The 27,499-nt window shown below is 41.0% G+C and overlaps 1 protein-coding gene across 14 annotated transcripts in view; it reads left to right on the top strand.

Moving 5' to 3' along the window:
* RBMS1 (RNA binding motif single stranded interacting protein 1) overlaps window positions 1-27,499 on the top strand; it is a 213,492-nt gene that overhangs the window by 179,544 nt on the left and 6,449 nt on the right. For 4 of the 14 annotated variants that reach the window (XM_025994178.2, XM_072751701.1, XM_072751711.1 and 1 more), the window contains exons 5-11: window positions 3,443-3,600; window positions 5,633-5,712; window positions 19,893-20,008; window positions 20,636-20,685; window positions 20,812-20,905; window positions 23,393-23,440; window positions 24,333-24,383. In XM_025994178.2, coding sequence (XP_025849963.1) covers window positions 3,443-3,600; window positions 5,633-5,712; window positions 19,893-20,008; window positions 20,636-20,685; window positions 20,812-20,905; window positions 23,393-23,440; window positions 24,333-24,383 — 597 coding nt within the window. The remainder of the gene's footprint in view (window positions 1-3,442; window positions 3,601-5,632; window positions 5,713-19,892; window positions 20,009-20,635; window positions 20,686-20,811; window positions 20,906-23,392; window positions 23,441-24,332; window positions 24,384-27,499) is intronic. The other 10 variants (XM_025994181.2, XM_072751708.1, XM_072751709.1 and 7 more) reach the window with 3 other exon arrangements.

The following is a 27,499-nucleotide window of genomic DNA, read 5'->3' as shown; positions in this document are numbered from 1 at the left end:
TTTCTTTCCTTTTCTTTTTAATTATTGCAACTTTGTAGTCAACATTTGCAGGATAAGTTGACCCTTTAATAAGAAGAATAAATAACATTAGCTTTAAAGGTCATCCCAAATGAAAAGCCCTAAATGACTGAGGTGTTGTTAGGGGAAAAAAATGCATTAAAATCATAGGAAATATTTACTTGTATTTAGTCTACTTTAGCTCACTCTTTATTGAAGAATGGGTTGAAAGCTCAATTTCTTTCTGGATTCTGATTTTTGTAGTTATTTTTTTCTTCATTGGTAAACTTTCAAGTTGAATCAAGACTTTGAAGAATGTAATATTTTATTAATATTTTAATCATAGAAGCAACCAAAACATAGATTTGGAAAGTATTTTGTACCTACATAGTTAACCCTTTTAAAAATACTTCACATATGACAAATTCTCCTCTGAACATTCTTAAATATTAGTCATTTAATAGTTACAATTGTGACTTAAAAAGAAAGCCCCGCAATATTTATGGTATATGTTTCTTAACATAACATTTTTTATGCCATATCTTTGTCCAAGGAGGGTTTTAATGCTTTTTAATTAGGGAGTTCCCAGCTCTATTCTGAATCTGACTAAGCATGATTCAGAGATTTTTCTCGTAAGATAGGTTTAATGATATCATTTCCTTGCTTCCATGCCTCCGAAAGCTCCCCTCATTTGTCAGACTGTGGCTTTCTAACTACAGTTCCTCCCCCCTCCTACCCCCCCCACCCCATCAGAGAACATGAAATCACGGGATAAGCCTGGCTTCTCTCCCTGAAGTATCAGTATTACTTGGAAGTATGAGGTCAGAAATATCATTTCTATATTAAAACATCGAAATAGAGAGTAGATTGTGAAAGTGACATGACTTTTTTTTTGTTTTTTGAGATAGAGCACAAGGCTTTCAAAAAATGTGCACTCTGGCAAGGCTACCTTGGCCTTGGCCTGCTGACTCCTCAGTATACATAGTCCTTGCTGTTAGCAACACTTAAGTGGAAAAGTTTCAGCAGCAGTGACTGACAAAATACAATCAAACTCCTTAGATATCCTTTCACAATGTGGTTTCAGCCTCAGCTGTTTGTTTCTCAAGTCTTGACTCAGTGCCACACCCTGTGAAAACTCTTCCCTGCCTTCCCAACACAAGCTGCCCCATCCATCCTCCCACCTCTCTCCTAGCACTTAATTCATGTGCTTCTATGTCTCCTACTTAACTGTAAGCAGCTGGAGGAAAGGACTGGAGTCAAGGCTATTTTATGCAAGTCTGGGAATGTATGAGATGCCCTGTAAGTGCCATTTGAGTGCATGAGGCTACAGGGCCCATCGGCACCCACCTTCAGAGAGAAAGGATTCCATGTGCACTGGCCAGTTAAGGACCAGACTTCCAGAGGAACAAATAGTCTCTGCACCACAGGAAACTTTCAGGGACTTGAGTGGGTAGAGATGACTAATCAAAAGAGCTGTGGGCTTAATTGGGTCAATTTGGCAGAGGTAGTGAGTGAAATGTAGATAAGGAGAGATTTTACCTCTCTCTACCTCAGAAGCACTTGAAAAGTTTAATACTAAGATAGTTTTGCTTTTCCTTGTATTTTCAAATACCTTATCTGTTACTGTTTTGCATTTGTTAGATCACTTTCTAATATTTATGCATTGAAGATATAAAGATAGATTTTGTTCAGCATAAGATAATCAGCCATTCCATGTTGAACTGATCTAATTTCAGCTAAAAGCAAAGAGACTTTTGTTCAGTCTGTGAAGGGTTAATGAGGTTAAGCATTTGGCTTACTGTTGAGCGTTTGAAAAATTTTAATTTTTTTCTCGGATCTGTTCCCACTGCCATGCCCCAGCCCCAGGGACACCCTGGCCTGGAGCTTCTGCTGCACCCCTTTGGGACTGGCTGGGTTATTACTACTGCTGCCCTCTGTCAGAAGTGTGAGGTCAAAGGGACAATACCTTTTGCCCATAGTTTCTCTGGATTTGATAACTTGAATGCTTTGGAATACCAAGGCATTTGTCATTTTCTAGGATACCAGATTGCTTTTTTAAAATCTTACCAGGTAAGTATAGTATAAAAGGTCAATATGCACTTTTACTTGCAGATTATATAAAAGGACAGATTTCGCTTAAGGTTTAATTAATGGCAGGATAAATTTGAAAGTAGAGACTTTGTATAATTCAAATATGCATATGCTTTACATATATTTTTAAAGTACTGTGCATTTTGGAAATCTGAACTAGAATGAGTGTGCTGTTTTGTTGCTTAACACTAAAACATCAATTAATGACTTCACTAATAGTGCTTATTAAAGAAAAATCATAAGCCGACATAGTTCAATATGTAAAGATACAGTTGGTTAGTAAGATCAAAGGAAAGCCTGATACAAAATGAATTAAGAGTATTCTAATCTTACAGTTGCAGAAGTGAATTTTGACTTGGCCAGAAAATATTCCAGTTGTCATATAAATAGCTTTCTCTCTGATGATTTTACACCATACTTTTAATAAATACACGTAGCAGATACATCTTCTCAGAAAATTCAGTTGTATATCTTTGGTTTCAGCTGATTCTGTCTCAGCAAAGGAAAGGTGAGTGGGGAATGATCTAATTACTGCTTCTTGAGCTTTCATATGCAAATAAATTACCTGGAAATCCTGTTAAAAATGCAGCTTCTGATTCCAGTTGGTCTGGGAGGGGCTTGCAGGTAATTCCATCACTGCTGGCCCTGGATCGTGTTTTGAGTAGCAAGGATTCAGCAAAGCTCCCTTCCCCTACCTACTCCTGGGTTCACCTTTACGCAGATTCTAAAGTTTGCTCCGCCTAGAGTTTATCGTTTTATATGACTTTGAATTTACTTGTTTTTGTTAATTTCTGGGCTGTCCTTTCCCCATTGGTGATCACAGCTCAAAAGTAAGTAGTAGGGACCCTGCCATGGAGCAGAGGAGGGAACCTGGGACAAAGTCCCACTGGGCTCTAAATGGCATGGTCCGGAATCCGTTGTGTGTCTCTGGGTTGAATTATTGACAGTAATAGTCTTCTGTGCAATAGTGTGCCTGAAATGGACTCCTAAAAATAGTAGTGGAGGAGAGGTTGGTTATTTTGGGAGCGCTGCAAACAGCTGAGAGTGTGGTTCCGTGAGGGCATCCTCTTCCAGCTCCACAGCGCGTGCCAGCGGTTCCACTTCCAAATCTGCTGAGAATGGCTCAGCGGAATCATGTCTGACCTGCACAGACCATCCAAGCTTCAGACACTGTTTTCACATTTGCAAAGCAACTTGGGTGTTCTGTAGCTCCCACATTCACCCTAGGTAACACTCTGAAAGGACCTGAGCAAAGAGAGTGAGTGGAGTGAGTGACTCAGTAAAAGTAGATGTGTTAACATCAGTATTTCAACTTCAACTGGAAATTAATGGAGAATTCTCTGTTCTGTTTTAGCAACAGGAACAAGATCCTACTAACCTATATATTTCTAATTTGCCACTGTCCATGGATGAGCAAGAACTTGAAAATATGCTCAAACCATTTGGACAAGTTATTTCTACAAGGATACTACGTGATTCCAGTGGTACAAGTCGTGGTGTTGGCTTTGCTAGGTAAGCACACTCCTCTCTATCTTATATCAGTGACAATAGCTCTGCTAAGTTTCCTGCAAAAGAAAAGTTGAACAAGAAGAGAGAATTTAAGCCAGAGTTATGGGAGCCAGTTGCACCATGAATTTAAATGTGTAAATATCGACATGTATTTTTTTCAGATCTTTTGGAAGAAGTTCATTGGGGTTCTTGAACCTGAGGGCACTAAATACTTGGTGACTTGGGCCAAGGAAATATCACATGAGCTATAGTTTTGAGAATATCTGCCTTTAATGTTTTGATTAATTAGATCAGGATGCCTGTAACTTCTTAAAAATAACAACCACAGGCTTTTGAATTTCATAAATAAATCTGTATGGCTTTTTTCTCGTTAGATGGAAACTTGATTCATCAAAAATAAAGTCAGTGAATAAGATTATTTCAAACATTCAGAGAGTACAACAATGGTAGGACACATATCTGACCACAATTATTATACCAGTTGTAACATTTTATCATTTTGCCTCAGATTTTATTTATTTATTTATTTATTTTTTAAGAAATAAAATGTCACAGATCTATCTAAAGTGCCCTCACTGCTTGCAACTTATTTTTATCCTTTCCTCTCTGGAAAAGATACTTTATTCAGTGTAATGGTTAATTTTGTTTCTAAAAGAAAAATCTCAAACAAAAGGAGCTTTGATTTTTGACATGGTTCTAATCTGAAAGCCCGTATACAAAAACTGATTTTCCATTATTTAAGAACCTGTTAATACCGTGGAGGTAATGTCTATATGTTTTAAAGTGTTGACTTTGATTTTGGACAAAAAATTGCTGGTATTTTATTCTCCTATACAACATCCTCTTTGATGACAATCACATCTCCCACAGACCTGTGAAATCAACAAAGGCAGCATTGTTCACTGTTTTAGGTATAAGAAAATGGAGTCAAAGAAGAGATGTTTCCATTGTTACCAGACTGCCAAGTAATGGAGCAAAGTCTAGTACTTGGTTCTTCTGGCTTTTAGTTGATTTTTCTTTCTGTTAGGCCAGATAATTTTAAAATAAAACTAAAATTTCTACAGGTGGAAAATCACCAGAACTTGCATTTCCAGTGTACACTTCATTGTTTAAAAGAATCCAGGGAAAACAATGAAAAGCTCAGCACCATCTAAAAATCATTGCCTCTGTGGGTGTTCTGAAAGCAGATCAAGTAGTTTCAGTTTTGTATCCAGAGATGGAACCCAATTAAGTTCTATTGCTTTTTAAAACTATTACTACCCATTAAAAACCAAGATGTAACTCTCTGGGTAGTCCAGAAGTGTGGTGCCTTCTGAATAGATTATTCAATGTTTCTTCCAATAAAAAAAAAAAAAAAAAAAGTAAAAATAATGTAATTCCCCTGAAATGTTTCTCAAAGGATTTTAGCTACCTGCAGATGTAAAATAAATTGTAAAGTTGGGCTCAATCCTTTAATTACTCCTCTGAAGCCAGGATGACAAAGAAGGTAACATAACTGACTTCACTAACTTAATTTTATACCTAAAGCTAATGTAAAAACCACAAAAGGAGTGTCTTGTGATTTTCAGTTCTTCTTATCAGGACTTTTGAACCTGTCCTTTTGTGAATATGTAAAAAGAAAGACCATCTTGAAAGTGACCCATATTCTAGCAGCAGTAAGTAAACTAGTATTTTGAACTGGCATTTCTGTTTTAATTCAATATCATGACCAACAGAGCTATTGTGCGTTGAATGCCAGTTTTCCAGCAAGGAGAAAAAAAAAATCACACATTTGATAGGTTTGATATTAAACACTCTGGATATAATTTATTTCTTTTATGATTCAGAGCATACTCTGTGGATATCAGTTTTCATTTTATTAGAGAAGTACACATAAAACAGTTAGATAAAAGATAGGATAAACCTACTTTTTCTTATTCACATTTTTGCTAGGTTTCATTTGTATCCAATAAGCCTGTAAGAATGTATTCACATGCACAAAAAATCTGAAACTAACGGATCTCTAAATATGTGTTTTATTTTGATGGTTAAATAGGATGGAATCAACAGAAAAGTGTGAAGCCGTTATTGGTCATTTTAATGGAAAATTCATTAAGACACCACCTGGAGTTTCTGGTATGTTGTTTGTCTAAAATTTTATCAGTGATCTTTTATGTAATATATGTATAATTTTATTACTTGATGTATCAAGTAAAATCCATTTCTCTGGTTCACAAATAAGACTTGAAAATGCACTTCTCCCAGACATTGGGTGTTTAAATATGAACCAAAGCCATCCCAGTGGGAGGGGTGAGTCTGACTTGTAAGGCTTTCAGAAGCTCCTCCTCCGATGCACCAGGCCAACCTCTACCCCACCTCCCTCACCCATCCACCATCCTCAGTACACCTTCTGTCCTGTAGTCTTTGTCCGTTGAGGACCGTGGTACTCTCCACCACAGCTTCTGCCTTTCTTGAGGAAGATCTCAGCATATGTTACCCTGTACCCCTTACAGGGCCTCAGTCCCTATGAGCCATCTGTCCATCCCATTGTAACCACTTGCCTCATGTTGTCATGACCACACCTCAGGAGCTTTTCATTCCCAGATCACACTCATTCTGGCTCCCGCTGAAGCTGATCCGAAATTCAGAGGGGTCCTTTACCTCTTTGCCATCCCCACTAAATCTGGTCTCCATTTTAGCAGTATGCTCACTTGTCTTGTACCCCATACCTTTTTCATACACGCTTCACAGGATACCAAACTTGGATTTAATTCTGCAGCAGGCCACCTTCTCCACTCCTGTTACATCCAGGCAGGTAAAGGTGTTGACAGCTTGACCGGACCTTCCACATCATCAGTCCTCGTTCTGCTTTCTCATCCCTCCCTGCCTGTAGTCTCCCCCAGCCTGCTCAGTTCTCCCTTAGCCCCCTCTCAACTCTAAGCAAATGACTTCACTTCTCACTTGATGAGTAAAATTGAGATCACCCAGTGGAAATACCATCAACTTCCTGCTTCCTCCCAACAAGGAGACCACACCCAGCCCCATTCTTGCCCTCCTTCTTCCCTAAAGTCTCAAGGACAAGGGGTTCCAAGCTGTTGCTTTGATTGCATCCCATCAGGACCTTTCTCTGCCAGTTATCCCCTCCCTCCCTTATAATTTCAAATTTCTATTGCTTTAATTCTTTTTTTTTCCCCCAGTAAAACCATAACCTTTATTTTCAATTAATAACAGATCTCTGGCATGACTCATTGGTGGAGAAATGCAAGAAAATACACAAACAATTCTAGGAACAAAAATTGTGACCGTAACTACAATAGACGTTTTTAAAATCACAGAATACGGTGAACCAAACTGTGAACTAATTTATGCCAATACATTTTCAATTTCAAATAATTTCCTAGAAAAATCTACGTATTTGCATTTGAGATCACTCATGTCTCTGTGATCTTGAAACTAAAAGAAAGCACTGTGTTCCTCTCTAGCCCCTTCTCACGTAAACTTTTTAAATGAAAAGCGTAGTCTCCCTTTCTGCCTTCCGTTGACTCCTCAGCCCTCCCCAGCCTGACTTCTCCTTGTGTCTCACATGGTAAACTGTATTAGTCTCCTCGGCTGTCATGACAAAGTACCATGAACTGGGTGGCTTGGACAAGAGAAATGTGGTGCCTCGGTCCTGGATGCTCAAGTTCCAAGACGATGGTGTCAGCAGGGATGGAGGGAAAATCTGTTCCAGGCTCCTCCATCTTTGGCTTGTCAGTGGGCACCCTCTCCTTGTGTTCCCTCACTCCCTCACTTTTTTTTTTTTTTCCACTTTCAAGTGTTTGTTTTATTACATCATGGCAATATTGTTGATAGTGCTCAGGAGACTTAACCATCATTAAATAAAATGTAGTAGAATGAATAAATTAGTTAATATTGGGTTCCAATAATATTTCACATATATTAGTTATAGTCATTTTTAACATTGTAACAAATCCCCTGTAGACCATTGCAATGGACTGAATGTTTGTATTTTCCACCCCCCTCATTCCTATGTTGAAATCCTCAATGTGATGGTATTGGGAGATGGGGCCTTTGGGAGGCAATTAGGTCATGAGAGTGGAGCACTCAGGAGTAGGACCCGTACCCCCAGAGAGCTCTTTATTTCTCTTTTCATCATATAAGTATCTAACCAGAAGTTGGCAGTCTATAACCCAGAAGAGGGCCTTCACTGGACCCCTACTGTGCGATACCCTGATCTCTGATTTTCAGCCTCAAGAACTACAAGGAATAAAGAAGGAATAAAGTGTTGTTGTTTGTAAGTCAAAAAAAAACAGGGGGAAGACATCCATCTTCCCCCATGCATGTCTCCCATGTCCACATCCCCCCCCCTTCTTTTTTTAACCAGGACGCTAGTCATTCCATCAGAGACCACCCTAATGACCTCTTTTTAACTTTAAAGACCCTGTTTGTAAATAAGGTCCTATTGTGCCCTCATGAGTCACTGAGGTTAGGACTCTAGGTGTTTGGTCTGGTGTGGGGTTGGGGGGACCCGATTCACCCTTCTTACTTGCTGGTTATGCAGCGTGGAGGCTCCTGTCTCGATGCTGCGTGTCTGCTGTGCGGAGCCGCTGGTCCCTTCCAGTCCTTGCACCGCATCCTCCCCTGACTTGTTTGCCGTCTCTATTTTCTTCATGTCCTGCATTAATTCCGCCTCGTTCGTGGACTTGGCTCTTGCGTCCTCTCCTCGTTTGTCTGTCGCCGTCCCCCTGAGTTCCCCGTCTGGCCCACGGCTGAGGGGCCGAGGGGCCGCCGCCGGCGTCGCAGCCTGGCGTCCCCTCCGTCCCTCCCGTCACCCCGCGGCCCCGACTGCCGGAAACTCAGGCTCGAGCCCCGGGCTCCCCCGCCCAGGTAACCTCGGGGAGCCCTCCCTCACCCGCCAAGGCCTGAGGCCGGCCAGCCTCCTCCCAGCTGCCTCCCGGCTGCGGCCAGTCCCCAAGCGGCAGACCTGTGTCCCCGTCCTGCTGAAAGGCCCCCTCCTCCTGCAGAGGAAAACCCCAGGCCCCGGGAACGACGGGGAGGCCAGCGGTGACAGGGCCTCGCCTGCCCTCGGGTGCCGCCCGCACTGGCCCCGCAGCCTCCCCCCCCCCCCCGAGGCCGCGGCAAGGTCCCTGTGCCCGCACGAGGCACCCCGAGGACCCCGGCTGTACCCCAGCCCCCAGGGTTCCCATGCGATCACTAGGCCGGGAGCTCCTCGAAGGCAGGAACTTTGCCCCCTTTCTCTCTCCACCCAGCAGAGCACGGCAGCCCTAGACACTGGACGCCTGTCACTCTTGTCTGAGTTTCCCTGCACCGCGCACCCGGAGCACACTGTACCCCGAGTTCCCACCGGGCACGCTGGCGGCGGACCCCGTCGCGGGGCTGCCCGCATGCAACTCGTGCCGTTATCCTGCTGCAATTCCAGAGTTGTGTCCCTAACTGGAGGGCTCATGGTTACGACTGGGGACTTACTTCGGTTCTCTGCATCCATTGAGTCTCATTTCCTAGAAGATCCTCTATCTGTCAGCGTGCGTCATAGCTCAGACCGCGCTCCGTGTCCAAGCCCGGGAACCTGGCAGCGCAGGGTTTGCAGGCCTGCACATGAGCTTGAGCTGCCGGCAGGCACAGGTTTGGGTCATCAAATAAAAGGCCTGGAAGTACACTGTCCCGAGGAACTCAACTTTTGTGCAAGAGCTCCCTTTTTGTTTTTTTAAGTTATTTTTGTTTCTCCTGTCAACAGCCCTTGAGTTGAAAGAAAATAAAAGACGATGTTCTTACCCTCCAACCAAGTAAAGGCAAGAGAGAAATTTAACACATGGGAGCTTTCGATAGAAGCTGCCCTGCGGGGCCTCCAGAGGTTAACACCTGCACGCAGCTGAGTGCTGGTGTGCTCTCCGTACTTGCCCGTTTATCTGTGTCAGGACCCACCGTACCAGGCCCTTGGGAGGGCGGCTCGGGCACCCGCCAGTCACCGCTGTAGCTATTAGCTTATTTATATGTACGGCAAAGAGAGTTCGAGAAGGAACAACATCCCTGCACGTAATCGTTGTGATTTTCCATCATCGGCCTGAGATGAGCTAATATCTAGCAGTTTCCTGAATGAGGCCGATCTCGGGGTGTCACAGATCGAGGTTGGACAGTCTCCTTTTTCCTCCAAAGGATTTCATGGTTGTATCATTTAACTGTTTTCTTTGAAGTGGGTTTAAAGACTATTGGTCATTCCCATTCAAGGAAAAAGAGACCTTGATTTCCAAACCACATGGAAATGATTGTAGGATTCTCTGTACCTTTGCAACTAGTAGAGAATAGTTTCTTCCAAGTCGTGCCAAGTGTCAGCTGGCGTGTGAGAAACAGATTCCTTCTGCCTCAAGAGGATCGCTGCTTGGGGCGGGGGTGGGGGTTGCTGTCAAGCCGTTCTCTTTGTTCTGAAGCAGAGCTTAATTTTATACCATTTTCTAATGTTTCATGATTTTGTCTATGTTTTAGTGTTCCCAGCTACACTGCAGGTTCTTTGGCAGTGGAGGCTGTGGTTTATTTTTAATTTTGTGCTAGGCACAGAAAGCCTGTGTCGCCCTAGAACAACAGAGGTTACCAAGTGGTTTCTAAGAGCATTTTTTGTGTAGGGCTCATCACAAAAATCGTGGCTATTTTGAGGGTTTATCTGGATACTTCTCTTTGCATATAAACAAGTCTGAACCGCCTTTCAGCAGGGGTTTGAAATGTGTAGCGCGGGCCCTGGAAGCACACCGTTCTAGGGAACTCAACTTTTCCCCAGAATAAGTCCCAAGTGGATTTGGGAACTGCAGTAGAATTTGAAACAGTTTTCAACTTCTCTGAATTTTCCTCCTTTTTTGTACACATAATATGAGAATATTCTTTAAATACCAGTCTGTTTATTAAATGCTGTTCTCTCAAATTCCCTAACTGGCTACGCCATACCATAGATTTCTTCATGGAATGTATATATTCCTTTCAGTAGAACCAGATGCAAAACAAAAATATTGCCAGGCAGGGGTAAATTGAATGAGCCTCTACTTTAAATAATGTAGGTTCATTGCTAAGCAGACATAACATTTCATAAATAGAGTCAGAGGATGGTTTTGTCAATGATGCAAGTTGTTTAGCTGGCATAAGCAGAATTATCCAGGATGGTTTCTGTCAGAGTACTCCGATTCTTGCACGACTGGCAATTTGCCTGTGACATTGGAGCCAAGTACAGAAAAGAAACCCACATTAGATACGCTCCCCAAAAGATACTTTATGAAAGTTAAACTGAACAGTGACTCTAACAGTCTTAGGAAAGTCTCTAAATGGCTGAGCAGGAGGTCAGGTCTGCACATGAGTCGTCGCTTCTCGAGTGCCACCCACCCTCCTGCCAACATGCTCTTTTCATACCAGAATATTATGTCTGGGTTCCCCCATGCCAGACATACTCCACCCTGACCTGGGGCATGGTACGTAATGTCATACATGTTTATAGCTCTGAAAATCCACATCACAGTTTTTAATGCAATCTGTTTTCTGAAATTGCTTTTTTAAAATCTTGTGCTTTTATGTCTGATGTTACCATATTTTCAGAGAGGCTTTATCTTCTGACGGAATCTTCCTTAAATACACGTAATGGTTTGTGTTGGAAAAAAAATTACTCATGAGGCCATTCCTTCTGTCCTTTCCCATCCAGTCTCATTTTCCCCTGAAAATGTTGAAGCATTATGCTTTATTTGGATTTATCTTGGTTTTTATCTTGCTTTTGAGTGCTAGCTGGTTTGCAGTAAATCAGATTTGCTTGGAAGGTCCCCAATCAGGGTAAAAGAACCAATGACTACTTTGTAAAACAATCTAGGTGAATTCCATAGAGGTTTAAAATAATAGTATTTGCTTGATAAAAATTCTATCATGGAGAAATAGTAGGGTGGTGATTTCCCACACAGTGAATGTTTGAAACAAGGGATGGGAAGTTTTATATAGAACAGATGTCCAAAATATGAGACTTGCCCAAGGCAAAAAAAAAAAACAAAACAAAAAAAAACAGTCACTCATGGTTATTATTCAGGGTTTTTTCTAAAAAATGCTTTTCCTATACCTGCCTAAAAGAGTACAATCTCTTAAAAAAACTAATTAATGCACATTGGCATGTTAGCTGGAACTATCCTAGAGCTGCTTGCTCTCTTTGCCTATGTGGGAGGCAGGCACCTGTGTGCACGCTCACGTGTACACACACGCACACACATTGTGGACAAAGTTCACATGTGTGTTCAGTATTACAGGAGGCAGTGTGATTATCCATCTTTGTTTCTGGACCTCTCCGTGACATTAATGGACTGAATAAGTTCCTATGTGCTAAAAGCAGAGTTTTTAAAAAGAAAATGTATCTAATCATTGGATCTGTGAGCCATTAGATTCTTGGTATTGTGTTAGTATCATTCCACCCCAGCCCAAAGCTTCGTCTGTCACGGAGGAGCTCCAGTGAAGTGCATGACTGCTAGCCAACTCTGTCCAAAGACCTTAGCTTGTTTTACATCTGTTTTCTGTGTTACTCTGACTTTTCAGACTGGGTGTATGCCCAGCAGGGCTTGAAAACTGCTCTTACACACTTTTTATAACTCTGTCTATAGGTGGTGATATTAGGGCATTGTCCTATGCCAGGAGGCAGAAACGGTAACATTTAGAGGAAAAACTGACTCTAGCAAAAAGGCTGGGAATCTTGCAAGGGTGTTTATTGTCTCTCTTGTTCCCTGAGCGTTTGTCTTCAGCACTATTACTCTATAAAAAATATTTGGCAGCTCTATGATAAAAGAAATGCTTGAAGACATGTGTGATGCTCCTGGTACCTTTAGGATGATGTGATCACACCTTTGAATTGTGATGTGTTCCTGTCTCCCTTGCCCAGTATGTACATAGAGCAGAGTCTAAATGGGAGTCCTGTTGAGATGGATGCTCCAAGGGCTGCACTGAAAGCAGCCATGAGAGCAAAACTGCTCAAACCTTTTTGGGTGGCCAGTGGGGAAAGGGCTGTCTTACAGATCTAAAACTCAAACTCATTCTCGACCAAGGATGGTAAGTCTACTATTTAAAAAGTAACGAGGGATCACAACTAGAAATATGCCACGTTTTAGCCTGAGATGCTTGGAGCGCCTTGCCCACCTTATGCTGGGGCTGCCTTTGGGCAGGTGTTATCACCGTCGCTCACACCCAGCCTATAGCAGTTTCCTCGAATCAGTTTTTCACCTTTTCACTATCAGGTTCTGCCAGGAAGGAACAATAAATAGCAGAGTAAAATTTTATTAAAGCATAAGGACCTTGTGTGGGAGATGTAAGTGTACCATGAAACTGTTTTCTGAAAGGCAGTTGCCAGTAACTTCACCCTTAACTACAACTTGCACATTTCTTCACTGTATGTGAAGCCAAGGCGGCAGCCCTAGCCAGCTTGTTAAAATCTCACAAAATCAAATTCCATGAAAAACAGGCCAGTCTCTAAAACTGTTTATAACTTTTATAAACCAGAAGTTCCTCTCCTGAGAATTTATCTTAATAATTCAAAGGCAAGAGGAAGAACCATAATTCAAAAATTTGAGTTCCTCCTGTTATCATAGTATAACAATAGCTAATGTGCATTGAGCTGTTCTGAACACTTTATATATGTTAATTGCAACAGCCCTCTGAAATAAGTACAACTACTATCCCCATTCCACAGATTATGAAACCCCAGACATTGAATAACTTGCCTGGAGTCACAAAGTAATAAATGGCAAAGCCAAATTTCAAACCAGGGAGACTAGTCTAGAGCCAGTGTTCTAATTACCATACAATCTGACCACCAATTTAGCAGTTGGCACTGGGATTAAAAAGATAAATAAGATATACACACAGATGTTCATACAGTGTTAGTTATAATAACAAAGAAACTATACATAATCCCATTTCAAATAGAACCTTATGTAACTGGGGCGCCTGAATGGCTCAGTGAATTGAGTGTCTGCCTTCGGCTCAGGTCATGATTCCGGACCCTGGATCGGGACTCTGGGATCGAGCCCCACCTCGTGCTCCCTGCTCAGTGGCGAGGCTGCTTCTCTCTCCCTCTGCCCCTCCCCCTGTTCTCTTGGTCTCTCAGATAAATAAAATCTTTAAAAAAAAAAAAAAAGAAGAAGAAGAACCTTATGTAACCACTTTTTAAAAAATGATTCTTTTTTTTTTATTTATTTTTTTAATTTTTATTTATTTATGATAGTCACAGAGAGACAGAGAGAGAGGCAGAGACACAGGCAGAGGGAGAAACAGGCTCCATGCACCGGGAGCCCGACGTGGGATTCGATCCCGGGTCTCCAGGATCGCGCCCTGGGCCAAAGGCAAGCGCCAAACCACTGCGCCATCCAGGGATCCCTAAAAAAATGATTCTATACCAAAATAGGGAAAGTCCACAATGTAAACAGTGGGGGGGGGGGGGAAAGACCTATCATTGCAGATATGAAAAACGTAGACTGAGAAAAGCAGTAAATATAGAACATTAAAACATCTAAGTTGGAGTGTTGAGGAAGGATATTTTTGCTTTCTTATTTAACTTGATTTTAATGTTAAATCATTTTTATACTGGTAGGTAAAGCTGAGTAGGAGGTGGAGCCACTGTATAAGGATCAGGAAAGTTGGAGAGGACATAACGCCTGTGAAGAAAAGCTGTAGCTCTGTGTGGTGGTTGGACAGGGCAGCAGGATTAGAAACAAAGAGGATGCTAAAAGGAAGTGGTGTCGTGCACACACAAAATGGATGAAATGTATTGGATCCCTACAACGAAATTCTTAAAGGAAGAGCCCCAGATAGTTCCATGCATGTTGCTAGTTGAGGAATTTTGAAAGTAGGCAACATTATCAGAAAGAAAGCTAATTACAGTTGCTGAGTGGGCTGGTTTTCCACAACTGATGGAAAAGCTTCTATCGAGGGCAGTTCACGTTTTACAGAATGTTGATTAGGATAAATACTGCTTAACTAGAAAAATGGGAGTTTGGAAGTAGCAGTTTCTCCAGCTGTTAGAACACAGGAAAAGGTCCACTCTCACAAACTACAGAGAACTCTAGTCCTCAGAGCCATTTGATTAGATGGCAAGGAACACTTCCAAGAGGTCAAATTATGAGCTACAGTGTTTAGAGCAGGCATATCTAGAAGTGATTCTGAGTGTGGATAGCAAGGGAAGACATTCGAGCCTAAATAATGACAGAGTTTGAGCTTTAGAAGATAGGTCAGCAAGCTGTTTGGTCGAGATGTGAAGTGAATCAGCACAGGCATCACCCATATAAGCTTATAGTCCGTAACAAGGGATTGTTAGTGCCACAAAATCAGGCATTGCGAAAGATCATCCCACTCACAAAGCCCTGTTGAGGGCACGTTGGAGAATCCGACAGTGCAATTACTTCAGATGGCTCTCAAGTGGTGCCAAAAAATATCAGATCAATGTTTGCATTTGTGGCATTGTCTGCTGAAGATTACACTACAGTAGTTAAGCTTTTGGAATTACATGTTCCTGTTGGATCTGATGAACAAGAAAGTAACTTTTCTGTCTTGAGGAATAAGGAAGAGAATATAACCTGAGAGATCTCACAAGACATTTGAGGCACACCGTTTAGAACCCCAAAAGGTGGTGATTAATTAAGGGGAGATTCAACTGAGAATGCTCTGGATAGATGGCAAAATCAATTGATTGTGGGTAATTAGAATTTTTATATCACCTAAGTATAAGAATATATCTTGAGTCACAAGTCATTTGTTGGGACTCAGCAATTACTAGTTTTGCACAATAAGGTAATGAATTGCTGGTGTAGGGGATCCCTGGGTGGCTCAGCAGTTTGGTGCCTGCCTTTGGCCCAGGGCATGAACCTGGAGTCCCGGGATCGAGTCCCACGTCGAGCGCTCTGCATGGAGCCTGCTTCTCCCTCTGCCTTTGTCTCTGCCTCTCTCTATGTGTCTCTCATGAATATATAAATGGAATCTTGAAAAAAAAATTTAAAAAAGAATTGCTAGTATAGAAAATTGACCATATAGGAGATAAGGGTTGACTGATACATGTTGTTTTTTTGAAGTTAATACACCCAAATTTACTTGATCAGAGTCCTGACTACTAGTATTTATGGCACTTCTTTTTCTGCATGTCAGCCTTCTTCATCATCTCCCTTCTAAAAAGAACAGCCAAGGCGGCCAGCTGAAGGATCTGATGTGTAGAACAAGCTGGCATCCCATGCATCTCCCAGTCTTCAACCTGGACCCTGTGTGTTAGGCTTCAAAACACAAACTCTTAGAGACTTTTGGTCTGGTTTGGAATAAGCCACAGGATATGCTAATCAAACAAGCAATCTCCAACATACTTAAAAATAAGTGAGCCATGACACAGATCTGGGTGTATTTGTTTGTTTTCAATTCAGAAATCTGAAATCCTCTAACCCTTGCTCAGCTTGATGGTAACATAGATAATCTTAAAGAAGTCTTCACATAGCTGTTTCCTGGAGCACATGGTACACCTCGTGTACTAAATCAGATATCAAGAACTTACAGTGATGAACGTCACATAATGTCATCCAGGTACATGAAGTACCAGGTACCCTGTAAAAGAAATGCAGCCCTTTCAATATCAGAAGTATTTCACTTCTGGGTGGCATTTTTATTAACAACAGGCATCTCTCAAAACAGTGCTCTGTCTCATAAATAGCTAAATGGGCTTTCGTAAGATTTTTCCCTCCCATTAGTTTGCAAAATGAAATAAGACCCTATTTTATCCATGACCATATCCCTAGTTCTTAACACTATACCTTGCACACAGTAGGCACTCAATAAACTGTTGAGTTGAAACTGCTAAATAGACCAGAGAGAATTTTAACAGAGGAAAGAAGCTTTTAGAATTTTATTTTGCCTCACGTGGAGTACTGGGGCACTCCCATTTCCCTAAAATAAGGAGCCAATGACTATGTAAAAAAAAAAAACTCTTCATTTCTAATGGTTGTAATCCTTTTTATATTTTTTTAAGATTTATTTCTTTATCTGAGAGACCAAGCATCAGTGGGACGGGCAGAGGAAGAAGGAGAGAAAATCTCAAGCAGGCTCTGCACTTAGCACAGAGCCTGACGTGGGGCTTGATCCCACTACCCTGAGAGACCACAACCTGAGCTGAAACCATAAGTTGGATGCCTAACCTCCTTGCACCACCCAGGCACCCCTGGTGATAATTATTTTTAAAAAAAGAAATTTGTTTTCCTAAGATATGGATACCTGCCAATATCAAATTGTTTTAAGTACTTACCTTTTTGCTTTCAGAGGGAGAAAAATATCTTAATGACAGCATGGAGTAAATGTAGTTCTTGAAAGATTCAGCTACATCCTTTTCCATTTGTTTCATTTTGAATAATCTATTTGCAAACATGTCATTGCTCACTTGATATTTACTGCATCATTCTATGTTTTTAGCAGGCTTTATTGTTACACGAAATGGCTTTTTTTCTTTCTTTCTTTTTTTTTTTTTTTGACAGCACGTAGTCTAGAAAAATGATAATGTATTGGCAGCACCTTACCACACACAGGGCATGTGGCCTTTGAGCATATGTGGAGCTTTATGCTCCCAGGGATCGCTGCCTAAATGCTTTTGTTCACAGCTCCCCGGCGCGGCAGCCTGTAGTGAACTTACGGAAAGTGTCCAACCTGGTTGCCTTCTTTCTCTGGAAGCAGTGATGCTAATGGAGGAAAATGGCCCATTTGCATTACTCATCGTGCCAAGTCAACTCTTTTTTGAGAAATGTTAAATTTCAGTCTGCAAGCTGGTCTTTATAGTGCCTCTAGGTAGAACTGTCTCCTCAAAGTGAAGTCCCCCACGGTGGGAGCAGCACGGAATTTACTATATTCCTTTGCCCTGTGAGATTATGGGGAGTATAAACAGGTCATTGGAGAAACTGTGCGATAACCATAAGGACCTTTAGATTCGTGAATAGTGAGATCTGGCTTCTCTCTGAGTTCTCTCTTTGACCTTAGATATCAAGGTGATGGGGACGCCTGGGGGCTCAGCAGTTGAGCATCTGCCTTTGGCTCAGGTCTTGATCCCAGGGTCCTGGGATCAAGTCCCGCATCAGGCTCCCCGGGGGGAGCCTGCTTCTCCCTCTGCCTGTGTCTCTGCCTCTCTTTGTGTGTCTCTCATGAATAAATTATAAATTTTTTTAAAAAGCTATCAAGGTGAGATATCTTCAGGCCTGGCAGAAGGACACTCCTAACTCAGGCAGGTTTGCCCTTTATCTGTCCCTTCTACAAAGCTGTGTTCTCCTGTCCCTCATTTCCACCTGTTCCAGACAGCCCAGTTGTAGATTTAAAAGCATCATTACTGATTAGAAAGCTCTCTTTCTTCATTGCATCCATTTACTTTACCTTTGGAGATTGTTGGTGGCTGCAGGAATTTCCAAGTCTTTTTTTGAAAAGACAAACAGGGTAATTCATCTTCAGTCCAGGATTTGGCCCTAGTCTATCTTCCTTCCCACCCATTCGCCTTAACCAAAAGTTTCCTGTTCAGAAAGGCCTGAGGTCTGGGGGCCGGCCGGGGGGGAGGGGTATTGGAGTCAGAAGGTAAACAGGCTGGGCCAAGGTTCACTGGTATTCTCACCAGACTCCTGACATTTTTGCTCTCACCTTCTGGTTCCCGTAGTAGCTGCCTTCCAGAAGTGAGCTCACATTCCATCCTGTCCCTCTGGACTGCTTCACACCAGGGAGAGGAGGAAGGCATGCCAAACAACAGCCTAGACGGCTCGCCGAGAAGGAATTACAGTTGGGTTTTTTGTTGTGTTTTGTTTTTTGGCAGAGAAGTGTTGAGAGGCACTATTGCTTCCACCCTGTCATTAGTGGGTGGGTAATAGTGATATAAAATAAGAGATGAATTAGGATAATAAGAGGCAAAGGAGAAAGGAGTAAATTTTCCACAAGTAATATTTTTCTCTTCCTGGTTATTTAACTTCGAAACAGAACTTGAAAGTAGTAATCACAGTTGTACAGTAGACAAAGGACAGAATGTGAGAACCAGACAGGAAGGTGTGATTGCCTTTATTACGTTAACTGGAAATGTACAGAAATTTGCACAACCTTCAGGAATATACTATTTCCATTATGGAAAGCAAAGAAAATGAAAAGTCATGGGTGGACTACCATGCCACCTCCTCCCCCTCCCCATCCTCCCCTCTTTTCTTAACTAATGAGTATGTATTGTATGAGAGTTTCTGCATCTTTTGCTTTTCTGTTAGTTTTTTGAGTTCTTCGGATCATTTTATGATGCGGATATATATAGTAAGGCAACCCCAAGAGGGATGATTAAAGGCACAGAAAAAAACTTTAAACAGTGTGGGTGGGTGTTTTGCCTTTCTTACAATGTACAGCTATCTTCAAGGCTGTGCTCCACAGATAAACAGATGAAACCTATGTGTATTCATTCATTGATTCGACCGAAATGCAGTGAGCACCTACAACATGCCAGACGCTTTGACCTTGGGGATGCAGGGATGAAAGAAGCAAGCGTCACTGCCCCCGTGGAGCTTACACGCCAGAGGGGAAACGGACCAAACAAATCACTGCACCTCCAAGTAGTTCTCACTGCTGTGAACAAAATACAAAAAAAAAAAATTTTTTTTTAAAATTTTTTTAATACAGTGTGAGCAGTATAAAGAGAATTTGTGTTCTCCTGGGGGAAGTAAAGCCCTCTTGGAAGAATTATGCTGGGAAGCTAAAGGAGCATTTTTAAGGTGGGGGAGGGAAGGATGACACAATCTTATTTACATTTGGAGATTTATCAGCAGAATTAAAAACAAATGTGTCCAGGACACCTGGGTGGCTCAGCAGTTAAGTGTCTGCCTTCAGCTCAGGACGTGACCCCAGAGTCTTGGGATCGAGTCCCACATGGGGCTCCCTGCATGGAGCCTGCTTCTCCCTCTGCCTGTGTCTCTGCCTCTCTCTGTCTGTGTCGCTCATGAATAAATAAAATCTATAAATTAAGTAAATAAATTAAATAAGTGTCCACACATAAAGAAGCACAAAAGTGAATCTGAAGATTCCTTTGGTTCCTCAGAATAGCTCTTTAAATGTGTTCATTAAACTCTTGTTTGAAAATAATAACTAATATATTTTCTGTACAGTCTTCACCAGTAGATAATCTTATAAGGGTCTGAGAAGACGTTTGCTTTGAAGTGTCTCTTTCCTGACAGCCCTGCACAGCAGCTGTTGACAAAGAGATTCAGTTACACTTTGTCATCCATACACATGTAATTCTGATTTTATATCATTTGTCCCCATTGACTCAGCTCCTACAGAACCTTTATTGTGTAAGTTTGCGGATGGAGGACAGAAGAAGAGACAAAACCCAAACAAATACATCCCCAATGGAAGACCATGGCATAGAGAAGGAGAGGTGAGACTTGTAAGTCCCTTCTTGAGACTTCAGCGTGGGTGTATGGTCGCGAGAGCGTGTGTGACTCGGTACCCCTGTGGCATCCTGGCTGCCACACTTCTGAAATAGGTGCCAGATTCAGACTTTAAAATCCAGATAAGGTCACTTTAAAGCTCTTCCCAATGGATGTGGTGCTAAGAGAGTGACGCCCTCCCAGATGGACAGATAGATGGTGGGTAGAGAGCTGTGATCACCAGCTAACTGCATATAAAGTAAAAGGGCGTAAGTAACATCCTGATTCAAGAATGTCGAGGGTAAAGTGCCATCCAGTGGAAATGTTCTAGAGTCTGCACTGTCCAGTGATAACCACGAGTCACATGTGGTTATTTGAGCACTTGAGATAAAGCCAGCGTGCTGGAGGGACTCCATGTTGCCTTTAATTTTAAAGAGCTACCCACAGCTAATGACTACCAAACAGGACAGAGCAGACGTAGAGCTCATTCTCAATATTGACTTTATGTTTGTTCCAAAGGAAACTTTCAATTTTATCAAATGCTACCAAACTATCTCTATTTTATATTGCCATGACTCTAAGAAATGGAATTTTTAAACCATGCCCTTGCGGGTAAGTGATTCTATTTCTTTGCTTTCCCATAGGCTGGAATGACACTTACTTATGACCCAACCACAGCTGCTATACAGAACGGGTATGTCATTAAGATAAATGCATAATGGCTTGAGGGAAAATGTGAAGGTGGAAAATATCAGACATTTGTCCCGGGAATTATTCTTTTTAAAGGATGACTTAATAAAGGCTTTTGTGTTTGTTCTAGATTTTATCCTTCACCATACAGTATTGCTACAAACCGAATGATCACTCAAACTTCTCTTACACCCTATATTGCATCTCCTGTATCTGCCTACCAGGTTTGTACCTTTAGGATTCAAGAGTATGACAACTTGTCGGCCGTGAATCGCTGCTCCATTTTTATGTGTCTTAAAATTTTGAACATTTATAATGAAATTTAAGTCAAATGTTACGCAGCTTGGATACCCAATTTAAAAGAAGCTACTTTTTATTTGACAGAGTGATTTGCTTTTATGTATAGGAGAATATAAAACAAGGGAAAATGGTTATCAGTTGTCAGTCCTTGAAATCACAGCAGTTTAGAATTTAGGATGAACCCAAATGCTTCCTCCACAGCGGGCTCTGCTGTTGGACACCATGTGTCCCAGAAGTTGAAACCTAAAAAAGAAGTAACATTAGGTAAAAACAGAAGAGGTGTGCACCGTTGCCTTTGTTTTTTCATGAGCAAGGAGTAAGAAAAGAGCAAGTAAACATGCTAATAAATAAAGATGTGTCTCTATCAGGTAACATTAAATGTGCAATCCAGTGAGACTTGAGGCAAAAAAAAAAAAAAGGAGGTGACTCCCTGTTTAAACAGGTTATTTTGAGGAGGCTTTATCTTAAAATAAATTCCCAACTTAGAACCAAGATCTCATTAAGCACCGTGTTATAATCTGGATTTGGTTTTATTGCAGGGTTAGCTCCTCTTCCCCAGGAACCCAGTGGTGTACAGTGTGTGCATATACACATCTCTCCTCCTGTGTCAGAGTACCTCTGCCAGGGTTACGGCCTCGCCCAGACAGAAACATAATAACAGAGTTCAATCACAGACACGTGGGAATAGAGTTCTCTTTTGTTGACTGTTGAGATCCTGTGTGACTAAATTCTTGTGTATTCTTGTTTTTAAAACAATTGAATTAGATGTTGTAGCCCTGATTTCTGGGGTTAGGGGACTACAATACCTAATACTGGTGTTATTTTGCTTCCGTAAGCCTCAGTTTCCTCATCTTTAAAATGGGGATAATAATAGTCTTCTTTCTCATAGGCCTGTTATAAAAACAAACTGAGACTCTGTGTAAAGCGCTCAGCACAGTACCCTGCTTTATCATTAGCAGTCAGTAAATGTCAGCTGTGATCGTTATCATCATCATTAATATATATGCAGGACTAGCAGGCTGATGAGAGTATATTCATTATACCTTTTAAATAAGGAATTGGTCAGCTTACGCAATATCATGAAGGTGGTTCTGTCCGAGAACTTAAAAGTAGCTTCGAATGATAAAGAATAAAGTAGCTTCATGGTGGGAAACACATGAAAAGTTGTGCAGGAGCATTTGTGGCCTCCCTTGGGTTTTAAGTCTTTCCTCTGTCTTTCCCTGAGTTGTCCCTCATTTTTTCTTTTATCTCTCTGGGTTTTTATGTTACTTGGGCTGGCACTTCATTCTGGGGGCCATAGTATTCACTCATTTAATGCTTCTTTCGTTATTGTGGACTTAAAATTCCTATATTTTCCCTGACTGAATGAGACTCTGTGAGATCTCTCTAGCACACCTTCCCTAATTAACAATTCCTTAATGAATGGTAGTCTTTTTTAACTTTTTGAACTTGGAAACGTCTGCCATTTATGTAGATCACTAAAAAGAGGAACAAGTAAGCTTATCCTCAGGCAGATAATTGTGCATATTAATTTGGATGTGTGCTGCTGTCGCTCTTACAGCTATCAGTGCACCTCCCCACCACCTCTTTCTGCCCTTCTTTACTGTCAGGCATTGAGCATTTTGGCCACAGAATTGTTTTCATAGCATGAGAAAAATTGGGAGGCTAGTATTGGTAGATTTAATAAACCTAACTGGAAACATTTCATTCCCAAGGCCTCACTTCTTCTCTTGGCATTCTGTGTGTCCCTAAAATACATGTATAATTTCATTCCATTTGTCCAACACTCAGTGCTGTATCCTGTAAGACTGAGGTTCTTAGGGTCAGCAGATGAGCTTTAAGTGGTCTCAAGATTCTCTTCCATTGTTTGCAAAATGTTGCTTTTGTGAATGCAGTTAGCTGGGGGGGTGGAGGGAAGCTCTATTTCTTTCATCAGGTTTTCAGAGGGACCCATGACCCAAAGGAGGGTAGAGAACCAATGGTAAAGAATTCACAGAACAGAGATTATTATTCCCATTTTATAGTTAGGGAAAATTGAGGAATAGAAATTGACAGCAGCTGATTTGTTGCTGAAGAAAGAAAATTGGATTAGATGTTCTAGCTCCCTAACCCCACAATGCTCTAAGCTATTAGATTATTAAGACCACTTGAAAGCATACAAAAACTGAGAGCATCTGGCCCCACTTGGGGTCCACAGGGAGCTGCTCTCCTCCCCATGATTTATTCAGTGAAGGCCTTGCACTCATGTTGGAGTGGGCCCTTCGCCACTAAACCACCATATGCTTATTATACAATTGGATTTGAGAAATTGGCATCTGCAAGAAACCTCCAGTACCCCAATGGGGAAAGGCTGCAGTCCAGATAACTGAAATGTTAACAAGGCAGAAGCACTTAACTTTGGTCTGCCTTAGGTGGCAAAGGAAACCAGAGAAAACAAGTATCGGGGCTCTGCTATCAAGGTAAATCACAATACATTCTTCCCCATGACTTTTCCCCATATCCTTTCTGTAGAACCTCTGAAGTTAACAGTGGGGGATAAGAGACAGGAGGGTTTTATTGTTGTTAAAGAGTTAGAGACTGAAACTTATTTTTTAAAAATTATATAGTCTCAGGAAAGCTCTGGGCATCGAGAACTGGACTGATATTTTTTCTCTTGAGCGGCAGACTGCACAGGCTTGCTTTCCTGCCACGGAACCTGACTCTCATGTGTGAGCCCTCAGAGGGTCTTCTGTGCAGGTGCCCTATTGACTATACATGTCACGATCTAGTTACTAAAGTTTAATTTTCTAAATCTGATTCTCAGATTTTTTATTTTCCACATTAACTAGAAATTGTTGACCACCAGACAAGATTTCTGAAACCTAACATCCTGAGTATCAAAGAGGGATTGAATTTCGTTATTCTTTTTAAGTAAGCACATACTTTAAGGATTAGTTTGTAATAACGAGATGTGCTGGAATTAATTCTCATTCATCTGTATTCCTGAAGTGCCTAGTTCCTACCTTGACTATCATACTTTTCACTATTTGAGGTGTTTACTTGTCTATCTCCATTCTTAGTAAATTTCTTGAGGGTGGGGCCCATGTCATATTTGCCTTTTTCTCTCTGATGCCTGGTACTCCGTAAATACTTCTTGAATGGGCAAGTGGAACTTGGTTTTAAATAATCATTTCATCCTATTCAGAGTGACCAGTTTGCCAAGAACTCTAACTGCCTTAATCTCTTTAATCATTGATAGTATTGCTTCCTTATTTTCCTTCTGTAGATTTTAACATGATTAAAAGAGCTCTAGAGAAATAGTTAGCATTCCAATAGAAATCAATTTTTCTTTCAAAATCCTCCTTTTTCCAGGTGCAAAGTCCTTCTTGGATGCAACCTCAACCGTATATCCTACAGCACCCCGTAAGTTTTTCAGCATTTTAATGGCTTTATGGTTTGCAGCTGAGCTGTGTATACATTTAGAAGACCACATCCTCTGGGTTAAAGCCTTTTGTCAAAGACAGTCTGGGATTTGGGAAGTTTTAAGCATGGAGTGTGAGAATGTACAAATTCATTATAAAACCTCCTCCCACACTTGCCTTCAAACAAATTGATAGTTGACATTAAATCAAGTTTGCAATATAAGAACTTAAAATATAAAAAAAAATAATAATAATAAAATAAAATAAAATATATATGAAGCAGGGTACCATCTTCTTCTCCATACCAGTTCTGTAGAATGCCACACAATTGAATTTTTAAAATTTCAAGTTTTAAATTGCTCTATTTTTAACAGCTGGTATAAAACAGCTCACATTTTTTATGTATTCCATTTAATGCAAATATAAAATGTTCAAAAGTGAGCTAGAGATTTTTACCAGTGTTATTTAACCTCTCTGTAGTAATTATAAATACTAAAGCAGTAATGCTTTGCTTAGGTGAATGTGATTTCTTTAGTGACTTGAGCATTTGTCATTCTTAATGCACATATTACATTTTTTAATTGAGTTACACTTCACAGTAATAGTGTATTTAATGTTTTATTTTGAAGATACATAAGATCCAGTTTGCTAAAGCATACATTTTATTTATTTTTTTTTTAATTTTTATTTATTTATAATAGTCACATAGAGAGAGAGAGAGAGGCAGAGACACAGGCAGAGGGAGAAGCAGGCTCCATGCACCGGGAGCCCGATGTGGGATTCGATCCCGGGATGTGGGATTCGATCCCGGGTCTCCAGGATCGCGCCCTGGGTCAAAGGCAGGCGCCAAACCGCTGCGCCACCCAGGGATCCCCCAAAGCATACATTTTAAAAGTTGAAAAATAAAGGTGGAGAACAAAATCACATAAAAAGCTAACAGTGCCCAACACAGTAACCTACATGATTAGCATGAGAAAGCCACACATTTGACCCTAAATTTCTAGTAACTAAGGCAAAATGGGAATTCTAACATGCAAAACAGTTCATAGTACTTAATAAGAGAAAAACAGGGATCCCTGGGTGGCGCAGTGGTTTGGCACCTGCCTTTGGCCCAAGGTGCGATCCTGGAGACCCGGGATCGAATCCCACATTGGGCTCCCGGTGCATGGAGCCTGCTTCTCCCTCTGCCTGTGTCTCTACCTCTCTCTCGCTCTCTGTGACTATCATAAATAAAAAACTTTAAAAAAATTAAAATAAAATAAAAAAATAAGAGAAAAACAGATCACACCATTGTTGGCCTTAAGATAAGGCAGGAATTTCTCTTGGGACAGCTCCTAAAGAGGACACCATGTAATAGAAGACTATATATATGAAACAGTGCTCTAGGGACACGTTCTAATCAGGAAGTTGCTGAGATGATTTGACACAGCAGATAAAACATGCTTAGTTGATAACACGGGGGACGAGCTCTCTGATGACGTGTGTGTGTGTCTATCTGTATAAGCATTGCCACACATTTGTCTCTACACGCATAATCTTGAACAGTAGCTCCTACAGATGAATGAAAAAAAGAAGCAGGAAATTCCTTCAGCATATTCTGGGCTTCTGAATCATGTCCATGTTACCACACACTTCTTGATGATGCACGGAAAAATTTAAAAAGAAGAAATTTTCTATGAAATGCATTAACAACAAACAGTTTCTGACACACATCTGTCTTTTTTGGGCAACTTTTAGAGACAAAGCCGGTACATGTCCCAGCTTAACATCTTCGAGGAGACAGTGGTAGTGTGTGCAAGAGGTTCCCATCTGAGGGCCTGATCCTTTTCCCTACCCAGCTGAGACTGCCTGCAGAATTCAAGTGCCTGCACACCAGTCTCTGCCCTCAGTTGTGTTCTGGTTGTCAGTAACAGTGGATTGAAGGGAGATACCGGCTGCAATCATGCCAAAAACATTAATATTGGTAGGATGTGTCAGAATAATTGCACTCTCATGGAATTGCGTGATTGCAAAAGTGAGAGGAATAATATCCATAAGAATATTATATAGGATAAATTAGAGAAAATGCAAAAATTCAGAAATAGGATTAAATTTCAGTTTTAGACAGTGAATGTACCATTATGCAGTCATTAAAAATGATGATGATGATGGCTATGCACTAAGTTAGGTAAATATTTATAGTAGAATGTTAAGTTCAAAGCAAAAACCCAGGATATGAAATTGTTTATGTACCCTGGTTGCAACTCTGCAAACATGCCAAGGCTAGAATCTGGGCAGTAGTAGTACCCTGATGGTGCTAACAGCCACGTATTAGGAAGAGGCTGGGTTGCGGGTGATTTTTTTTTTTGGTCCATTCCCCACCCCCCCATTTTAATTTTGTTTTAAATGACCAGAATTTTTTTCAATGAAATCAAAGAATCTGAAATTGGATTATTAATCATATCTGAATCTCCTTCCCTTTCTTGGCACAAAATTATAGCTGAAAGTTCTGAGAAACAGTGGATGAAGAATGTGATCTTGATCCTGACAGCTTGATCTTGAATCAAATGATTATCTTGTACAGAACACTTTTAAACAAGATATTGTATTTATAAATATTCAGTATGGCCTATTGTTTTGTGGCTCCATGAAATATCAACTGTCATTTATTTTTTAAAAAATTAAGAAAGCTGGGGCGCCTGGGTGGCTTAGTTGGTTGAGCGTCTGCATTCAGCTCAGGTCATGATCCCAGGGTCCTGGGATGGAGGTTGCTTCTCCCTTTCTCCCTGCTTGTGTTTGCACGTGTGCTCTCTCTCTTTCTCTCTGTCAAATAAGTAAATAAAATCTTTTAAAAAAATTGAAAATTAAGAAAGCATTTCTGCAACTCCAGCTAGCTGGAAATAGTGTTTCCTACTACAGCTCCTCCTGCTGGACTAGCTTGCTTTACACTGGAGTGAAAGGAAAGGCAGGATGTTTAATGCAGGGATTTTGGTGAAATGAATGTTCTTTTAAAAGTTTTAAGAAGTATTATCTAGAAGGTTTAGGAAATTGTTTATGATACCATAAGCAAGTTTGAGAGGAGGTTATTTTGGTTTCACATTTCTCAACAAACTAAGGCATTTCCTTTGCAAAAGGAAT

This window comes from Vulpes vulpes, chromosome 3 (genome assembly GCF_048418805.1).
Source record: "Vulpes vulpes isolate BD-2025 chromosome 3, VulVul3, whole genome shotgun sequence".
Classification (NCBI taxonomy): domain Eukaryota; kingdom Metazoa; phylum Chordata; class Mammalia; order Carnivora; family Canidae; genus Vulpes; species Vulpes vulpes.
The sequence above is the reverse complement of the archived record's forward strand: the minus strand, read 5'-3'. Positions and strand labels throughout refer to the sequence as shown.